We start from the raw sequence: 9,993 nt of genomic DNA, 5'->3' as shown, positions 1-9,993 counted from the left end.
CCCCCCCCCCCCACACACACACAGGATACAGCCCGTAGCAGCTGTCTAACTCCCAGGTACCTATTTACTTCTAGGTGAACAAGGGGCCTCAGAGTGAAATAAACCCGGAACATCAGGACTACGAATCCGGAGCACTATTCACTCAGCCGTCAGGCCCCCATTCTACAAGTCAGGCTACAAGTTCTGGGTTGTAGATTACAGGGCAGCTCACCCCCTCGATTCTCACAACTCCCCGTCAGCTCATTCCGTGTAGGGGAATACATTCCAGATTCCAGGTAATAGTTCGAGTCATCTAGTTATTAAAGACGACGATCCGCTTAATATTTTTGGACACGATCCAGGATATTAAGGCCCCAAGACCTGGATATTAAGGCCCCAAGGCCTGGATATTAGGGCCCTAAGGCCTGGATATTAAGGCCCCAAGGCCTGGATATTAGGCCCTAAGGCCTGGATATTAAGGCCCCAAGGCCTGGATATTAGGCCCTAAGGCCTGGATATTAGGCCCCAAGGCCTGGCTATTAGGCCCTAAGGCCTGGATATTAAGGCCCCAAGGCCTGGATATTAAGGCCCCCAAGGCCTGGATATTAAGGCCCCCAAGGCCTGGATATTAAGGCCCCAAGGCCTGGATATTAAGGCCCCAAGGCCTGGATATTAAGGCACCAAGGCCTGGATATTAAGGCACCAAGATCTGGATATTAAGGCCCCAAGGACTGGATATTAAGGCCCCAAAGCCTGGATATTAAGGCCCCAAGACCTGGATATTAAGGCCCCAAGACCTGGATATTAAGGCACCAAGACCTGGATATTAAGGCACCAAGGCCTGGATAATAAGGCACCAAGGCCTGGATATTAAGGCCCCAAGGCCTGGATATTAAGGCCTCCAAGGCCCCAAGGCCTGGATATTGAGGCCCCAAGGCACCAAGGCCTGGATATTAAGGCCCCAAGGCCTGGATGTTAAGGCCTCCAAGGCCCCAAGGCCTGGATATTAAGGCCCCAAGGCACCAAGGCCTGGATATTAAGGCCTCCAAGGCCCCAAGGCCTGGATATTAAGGCCCCAAGGCACCAAGGCCTGGATATTACGGCCCCAAGCATGAGCCAAGTATTTTCAGATACAAGGATATAACATATGGATTGAAAAGTATAGATTGAGGAGAATGAGAATATGTAGAAATACGTAGTAAAATACGTCATTGTATAGGAAACGGCAGGTGCCTGAGAATTGGGATTAGAGGGGTGGGGGGGGGGGGATACGACTGACATGTTAGGTAAAGAGAGTTTTTATTTCTTATTATCTTTATTTCCTACCAGCAACTGTATATTTTCTTCTGAGCTGGATAGACCGAGTTAGGTATCTTGTAGACAACATGCAATCTACCGGGTGCTTGAGAACCCCACCACAATGTGATTGTAATGCTTTAACAATGGCAAGTTATCATTTGAACCAACAATATATATATATATATATATATATATATATATATATATATATATATATATATATATATATATATATATATATATATATATCATGGGGCCTCTGGTACAATTGTAGGGACCTAGAGCCTCGAAGAAGAGAACACAAAACATTCAGAGAAAAACTTGCCATATAATTCTCAATACGTATATTACTGTAAATATACACCCCCTTTTTGTACACTTTATTATACAAGGTTATACAGTTACATATCTGATTGGTTACAAAAAGTGAACATTAAGTGGAAATTAAGGGAAATTTATTTCCTAGAGGCTGTAATTTCTTCGAACTCCTCGGACGCCGGGCAGGAACCGAGGATGCAGCGGGCATTCCCCCTCTGGATCGCGACACTGAGGCGCTATAAGAGAAAACTTGCCGTTCTAGGGTCTCTTGTGGTGTCAATGAGCTTGGAACCAAAATCCTTAAGAAACCTTCTTGCACTCTCCCCATGGGCCTAGGGTCTCAGACCCTATTGGAACGAAGTTGTACCGATGATCTAATTCCCTGTAATTGGCTGACTTGTCTCTTTCTCTGTGTGTAGCCGCGGCTCCTGCTTGGCCGGCAGAGAGGTTGACGTATGTGTTTGCCAGGGTGGATACGCAAGTATAGTCCCACACCAACTATCTGCCACCCTTCCAAGGGCGCAGTGTGATTCCATCTGGTCGGCCAGCAAAGCTAACAGAGTTACAGTTCAATAGATTGCAAGGCTCTCTTTCTGCTGGACACTAGGCAGAGGTAAAGCTCCTCTTAATGATGTCATTGACTTCGTTGTGTCATGAGTGCCAATCGTCCGATTTTCCACAGTGCAGGCCATGCAGTCCATATTCGTCAGCATCTGCCTCGCCGCAAATACACTTATGAACAGTGTGGATAGGGGCAGCAAGGCGGAGAGCGACTGCAATACGGAGCTCCTGCGGATCAAGACATGTGCCTGTCGCAGACATAGGGACTGCCAAAAGGAAGTCCCCTGCATGGGGAGCCTGCACAGCTGTGAGGCGTGCACGATCACTGGGGGTTGTTGCTGCCTCCAGCAAAGCTGTGGCTTCTTTGTCTACAATGGGGCTGTCCCAACTGAATTGTTTCTTGGCTTTCGGCATGGCTGGTCTGAGGTCTGGGTCTGCCATGGCACCCCATTTTGTGTCGCATTCCGTGTAGTCCTGTATCCCTGCTAAGTCACACAGGTTGTCAGGTAGAATTTCCTTAACCAGGTCATCTGATGCTGAGGAGGAAGACAGGAAGGCTTGGACAGCAACTTGGGTGGCGGTGCGGACACCCAAGCCACTGAGCCTGACAGGAAGAGTGGCTTGTTTCCACTGGCATTCATTGAGGGAGAGGTTAACACCTTTTCTAGCATGGTCTTCAATAATAGGTCATATTCTTCAAGCTTTGGGCTGTCGTAGAATGGGGAGCACCTCAGAAAGTAGATTAGCCTCGGAAGGATAGGCATTTGGTGAGGAACTATAAAGCATCGTGGGCATCGATGTCACCTATCCTGTCTTCCATCCTCCTAAGATCTGTGATTTTCATATCAAGGATCTCCTCAATGGCGTTAGACCCGAGGGGGGCTCCAAGGAGGGTGCTGTTCTCGGCCCTAATGACATGGGCTCCAGGCAAGGCAGACCTTATTCTAGCTACGATGTCTGGGTTGGAGGAGACTACTTCACACTTGGAAGGGATCAGGACGAGACCCAGGCTTACTTCTTGCTCCCTCATTTTCCTGATATCTGCCAAGAGGTGGTCTACGGTGCCAGCTATAGTGCCATTATCCAAAAACCAGATGTTGAACTCGCTGGACAAGCTTTCGGTGATTTCCTTTAAGACTAAGTTGAAAAGAAGGGGAGCAAGAGGATAACCTTGCTGAACACTTTCACATGATCTGATTTCATGTTCACCAAAGAGCAGTTTTGACTCACCACTGTAGCACGATAGTATGAACGGGTAGAGGGGCCGGAAATGGCGATGTACGGCTCAAACCACTGTAACTCTTCTGACCATGTTGAAGGCATTCTTAAAGTCCAGTTTGAGCAGTGCCTATTCATCAGAAATGTTTGTGATGAATGCTCGTGCTGGATGAACAGCCGCTCCACAGCCTTGGGGGATTCCAAATCCTAGCTGGATTAGTTTCAGCAATTCAGCCCCTTCTTGGCTGACTACCCTCCATCCTTCTCGTTGAGAGCACAGAGGGAGGCACCAAAAAAGAGGCGCCTGATGACCTCAGGTATATCACCAGCCAGGCACGTGTTGACGAACCTTGTGAGTTCGTCAAGATCTTGTGCAGCATCACCAACCCCAGGATTTAACATTTGCTTGACGTGTTGAGGTTTCAATCCTGTAAAGTAAATATATATATATATATATATATATATATATATATATATATATATATATATATATATATATATATATATATATATACACATATATATATATATATATATATATATATACACATATTATATATATATATATATATATATATATATATATATATATATATATATATATATATATATATATGTATATATATATATATATATATATATATGTATATATATATATATATATATATATATATATATATATATATATATATATATATATATATATATGTGTGTGTGTGTGTGTGAGTGTGTGTATGTGTGTGTGTGTACTCACCTATTTGTGCTTGCGGAGGTTGAGCTTAGCCTCTTTGGTCCCGCCTCTCAACTGTCAATCAACTGGTGTACAGGTTCCTGAGCCTACTGGGCTCTATCATATCTACATTTAAAACTGTGTATGGAGTCAGCCTCCACCACATCACTGCCTAATGCATTCCATCCGTTAACTACTCTGACACTGAAAAAGTTCCTTCTTACGTTCCTATGGCTCATGTGGGTACTCAGTTTCCACCTGTGTCCCTTTGTTCGCGTTCCACAAGTGTTGCATAGTTTATCCTTGTTTACCCGGTCGATTCCCCTGAGGATTTTGTAGGTTGTGATCATGTCCCCCCTTACTCTTCTGTCTTCCAGTGTCGTAAGGTGCATTTCTCGCTGCCTTTCTTCATAACTCATGCCTCTTAGTTCTGGGACTAGTCTAGTAGCATACCTTTGGACTTTTTCCAGCTTCGTCTTGTGCTTGACAATGTACGGGCTCCATGCCGGGGCCGCATACTCCAGGATTGGTCTTACATATGTGGTGTACAAGATTCTGAATGATTCCTTACACAGGTTCCTGAACGCTGTTCTGATGTTAGCCAGCCTCGCATATGCCGCAGACGTTATTCTCTTTATGTGGGCTTCAGGAGACAGGTTTGGTGTGATATCAACTCCTAGATCTTTCTCTCTGTCTGTTTCATTAAGTACTTCATCTCCTATTCTGTATCCTGTGTCTGGCCTCCTGTTTCCACTGCCTAGTTTCATTACTTTGCATTTACTTGGGTTGAACTTCAACAGCTATTTGTTGGACCATTCATTCAGTCTGTTTAGGTCATCTTGTAGCCTCCTACTATCATCCTCTGTTTCAATCCTCATAATTTTTGCATCGTCGGCAAACATTGAGAGGAACGAATCTATACCCTCTGGGAGATCATTTACATATACCAGAAACAGTATAGGTCCAAGAACTGACCCCTGCGGGACTCCACTCATAACGTCTCGCCAATCTGAGACCTCACCCCTCACACTGACTCGTTGTCTCCTGTTGCTTAGGCACTCCTTTATCCAATGGAGTACCTTCTCTTTCACTCCAGCCTGCTTCTCCAGCTTTCTCACTAGCCTCTTGTGTGGCACTGTATCAAAGGCTTTCTGACAATCCAAAAATATGCAGTCTGCCCACCCTTCTCTTTCTTGCCTTATTTTTGTTGCCTGGTCGTGGAATTCAAGTAACCCTGTGAGGCAGGACCTGCCATCCCTGAACCCATGTTGATGCTATGTTACAAAGTTCCTTCGCTCCAGATGCTCCACTAGCTTTTTTCGCACAATCTTCTCCATCAGCTTGCATGTGTGTACTCATCTATTTGTACTCACCTATTTGTGCTTGCGGGGGTTGAGCTTTGGCTCTTTGGTCCCGCCTCTCAACTGTCAATCAACTGGTGTACAGATTCCTGAGCCTACTGGGCTCAATTATATCTACATTTAAAACTGTGTATGGAGTCAGCCTCCACCACATCACTGCCTAATGCATTCCATCCGTTAACTACTCTGACACTGAAAAAGTTCCTTCTAACGTTTATGTGGCTCATGTGGGTACTCAGTTTCCACCTGTGTCCCCTTGTTCGCGCCCGACCAGTGTTGAATAGTTTATCCTTGTTTACTCGGTCGATTCCTCTGAGGATTTTGTAGGTTGTGATCATGTCTCCCCTTACTCTTCTGTCTTCCAGTGTCGTAAGGTGCATTTCCCGCAGCCTTTCCTCGTAACTCATGCCTCTTAGTTCTGGGACTAGTCAAGTGGCATACCTTTGGACTTTTTCCAGCTTCGTCTTGTGCTTGACATTGTACGAGCTCCATGCTGGGGCCGCATTCTCCAGGATTGGTCTTACATATGTTGTGTACATGATTCTGAATGATTCCTTACACAGGTTCCTGAACGCTGTTCTGATGTTAGCCAGCCTCGCATATGCCGCAGACGTTATTCTTTTTATGTGGGCTTCGGGAGACAGGTTTGGTGTGATATCAACTCCTAGATCTTTCTCTCTGTTCGTTTCATTAAGTACTTCACCTCCTATTCTGTATCCTGTGTCTGGCCTCCTATTTCCACTGCCTAGTTTCATTACTTTGCATTTACTCGGGTTGAACTTCAACAGCCATTTGTTGGACCATTCACTCAATCTATCTAGGTCATCTTGTAGCCTCCTACTATCGTCCTCAGTTTCAATTCTCCTCATAATTTTTGCATCATCGGCAAACATTGAGAGAAACGATTCTATACCCTCTGGGAGATCATTTACATATATCAGAAACAGTATAGGTCCAAGGACTGACCCCTGCGGGACTCCACTCGTAACGTCTCGCCAATCTGAAACCTCACCCCTCACACTGACTCGTTGTCTCCTGTTGCTTAGGTACTCCTGTATCAAACGGAGTACCTTCCTTTTCACTCCAGCCTGCATCTCCAGCTTTTTCACTAGCCTCTTGTGTGGCACTGTATCAAAGGCTTTTTGACAATCCAAAAATATGCAGTCTGCCCACCCTTCTTTTTCTTGCCTTATTTTTGTTGCCTGGTCGTAGAATTCAAGTAACCCTGTGAGGCAGGACCTACCTACCCTGAATCCATGTTGATGCTGTGTTACAAAGTTCTTTTGCTCCAGGTGCTCCACTAGCTTTCTTCGCACAATCTTCTCCATCAGCTTGCATGGTATGCAGGTTAGGGACCCTGGCCTGTGTGTGTGTACTCACCTAATTGTGCTTGCGGGGGTTGAGCTCTGGCTCTTTGGTCCCGCCTCTCAACCGTCACTCAACTGGTGTACAGATTCCTGAGCCTACTGGGCTCTATCATATCTACAATTGAAACTGTGTATGGAGTCAGCCTCCACCACATCACTTCCTAGTGCATTCCATTTACTAACTACTCTGACACTGAAAAAGTACTTTCTAATTTCTCTGTGGCTCATTTGGGTACTCAGCTTCCACCTGTATCCCCTTGTTCGCGTCCCTCCAGTGTTGAATAGTTCATCCTTGTTTACCCGGTCGATTCCCCTGAGGATTTTGTAGGTTGTGATCATGTCCCCTCTTACTCTTCTGTCTTCCAGTGTCGTAAGGTGCATTTCCCGCAGCCTTTCCTCATAACTCATGCCTCTTAGTTCTGGGACTAGTCTAGTAGCATACCTTTGGACTTTTTCCAGCTTCGTCTTGTGCTTGACAAGGTACGGGCTCAATGCTGGGGCCGCATACTCCAGGATTGGTCTTACATATGTTGTGTACAAGATTCTGAATGATTCCTTACACAGGTTCCTGAATGCTGTTCTGATGTAAGCCAGCCTCGCATATGCCGCAGACGTTATTCTCTTTATGTGGGCTTCAGGAGACAGGTTTGGTGTGATATCAACTCTTAGATCTTTCTCGTTGTGTGTTTCATTAAGTACTTCAACTCCTATTCTGTATCCTGTGTCTGGCCTCCTGTTTCCACTGCCTAGTTTCATTACTTTGCATTAACTCGGGTTGAACTTCAACAGCCATTTGTTGGACCATTCACTCAGTCTATCTAGGTCATCTTGTAGCCTCCTACTATCATCCTCTGTTTCAATCCTCATCATAATTTTTGCATCGTCGGCAAACATTGAGAGAAACGATTCTATACCCTCTGGGAGATCATTTACATATACCAGAAACAGTATAGGTCCAAGGACTGACCCCTGCGGGACTCCACTTGTAACGTCTCGCCAATCTGAGACCTCACCCCTCACACAGACTCGTTGTCTCCTGTTGCTTAGGTACTCCTCTATCCACCGAAGTACCTTCCCTTTCACTCCAGCCTGCGTCTCTAACTTTCGCTTTAGCCTCTTGTGTGGCACTGTATCAAAGGCTTTCTAACAATCCAAAAATATGCAGTCTGCCCACCCTTCTCTGTCTTGCCTTATTTTTGTTGCCTGGTCGTAGAATTCAAGTAACCCTGTGAGGCAGGACCTGCCATCCCTGAAACCATGTTGATGCTGTGTTACAAAGTTCCTTCGCTCCAGATGCTCCACTAGTTTTTTTCGCACAATCTTCTCCATCAGCTTGCATAGTATGCAGGTTAGGGACACAGGCCTGTAGTTCAGTGCCTCCTGTCTATCCCCTTTCCTGTATATCGGGACTACGTTAGCTGCTTTCCAAATATCTGGCAGTTCCCCTGTTGCCAGTGATTTGTTATACACTATGGAGAGTGGTAGGCACAGTTCTCCTGCTCCTTCCTTTAGAACCCAAGGGGAGATTCCATCTGGGCCTATAGCCTTCGTCACATCCAACTTGTTCATTGTGTTCAGTCAGTTCCGTTGCGCGTTTCCATATGAGATTTTCATCTGAAATTTTTTGAGATGTGTCGTCAGAACTATTTATAGAGCTATTTATAGAGCTATTTATAGAGCTATTTATAGAGCTATTTATAGAGCTATTTATAGAGCTATTTATAGAGCTATTTATAGAGCTATTTATAGAGCTATTTATAGAGCTATTTTGCCAAAAACAGCTGCTCACCTCTCACGAGGCTGGACTTGTGAAACCCTGCTGACAGCTGCCCATACATCTTTTGCTGCTGATTTAGCGAGGTCCGATCATGACCCCTGGGTCACCGATCTTGACCGCTGGGTCACCGATCTTGACCCATGGGTCACCGATCTTGACCCCTGGGTCACCGATCTTGACCCCTGGGTCACCGATCTTGACCCCTGGGTCACCGATCTTGACCCCTGGGTCACCGATCTTGACCCCTGGGTCACCGATCTTGACTCATGGGTCACCGATCTTGACCCCTGGGTCACCGATCTTGACCCAGGGGTCAGGATCGGTGACTCATGGGTCCCAAACCTAAGTAAAGAACCTATGTTGGTGGTTAAGGAGGTTCTTCGTTTAACAGATCTCCAGAAAAGCTTACTGAAGCTGATAGATCTCCAGAAAAGCTTACTGAAGCTGATAGATCTCCAGAAAAGCTTACTGAAGCTGATAGATCTCCAGAAAAGCTTACTGAAGCTGATAGATCTCCAGAAAAGCTTACTGAAGCTGATAGATCTCCAGAAAAGCTTACTGAAGCTGATAGATCTCCAGAAAAGCTTACTGAAGCTGATAGATCTCCAGAAAAGCCTACTATTCTCATCTCCCAGGAGTCCCTCCTCCTCCTCTTCCTCCAATGAAGACCCCGTGCAGTTCGTGTGTGTCGTAGGCCTGATCGGGGATCGGGCCGTTGGGGCGTTGAGCCCCGAAATCATAATCGCTGGTAGGTCTCCCTCAATGCCACCCTGCCTGCCTACCTACCATTAATCTCCCTCACTCCCTACCTGCCCACCTTTCACCATTCCTGGCTGGTTCCTCCCTACCTCCCACCGCACAATTACCAGCCTTTCTTCTAACTGGCAGCCGTGGAGGGACCTCCCGGCTGCACCTGCTCCCTCTTGTGCAACATGCAAGGTTTCCGGCGGCGGTGCCCTTGGTGCAGGGAAGGAGCCTCGCCCGCTGTGTCTTCACCTCTTCTCTCCACGAGCAGGAGTCTTGAGGGGTGAGGGGATAGGTAGGAAGGGTAGGAGAGGAGGTGCAGGCGTGGAGAGATGGGGGAGAGAGGAGGAGGTCGAGGGAGAGGAGAGATGAGGGATTGTGATGTAATTGACAGTTTTCTGAGGAAGGATAGTGTGAGGAGAGAGAGAGAGGGAGAGATAGAGAGAGAGGGAGAGAGAGAGAGAGAGAGAGAGAGAGAGAGAGAGAGAGAGAGAGAGAGAGAGAGAGAGAGAGAGAGAGAGATAGAGAGAGAGGGAGAGATAGAGAGAGAGGGAGAGAGAGAGAGAGAGAGGGAGAGAGAGAGAGAGAGAGAGAGAGAGAGAGAGAGAGAGAGAGAGAGAGAGAGAGAGAGAGAGAGAG

General features: G+C 46.4%; 1 protein-coding gene across 1 annotated transcript; it reads left to right on the top strand.

Annotated features, from left to right (window-relative positions):
- The first annotated feature begins 3,427 nt into the window (after nucleotides 1-3,427).
- Nucleotides 3,428-9,275, top strand: LOC138370258 (uncharacterized). The gene is made up of 3 exons (XM_069334263.1): nucleotides 3,428-3,452; nucleotides 8,615-8,969; nucleotides 9,002-9,275. Exons 1-3 carry the CDS (start codon nucleotides 3,428-3,430, stop codon nucleotides 9,273-9,275), a joined length of 654 nt encoding a protein of 217 aa, XP_069190364.1.
- The last annotated feature ends 718 nt before the right edge of the window (nucleotides 9,276-9,993 follow it).

This window comes from Procambarus clarkii, chromosome 31, assembly GCF_040958095.1.
Source record: "Procambarus clarkii isolate CNS0578487 chromosome 31, FALCON_Pclarkii_2.0, whole genome shotgun sequence".
Classification (NCBI taxonomy): Eukaryota; Metazoa; Arthropoda; class Malacostraca; order Decapoda; family Cambaridae; genus Procambarus; species Procambarus clarkii.
The sequence above is the reverse complement of the archived record's forward strand: the minus strand, read 5'-3'. Positions and strand labels throughout refer to the sequence as shown.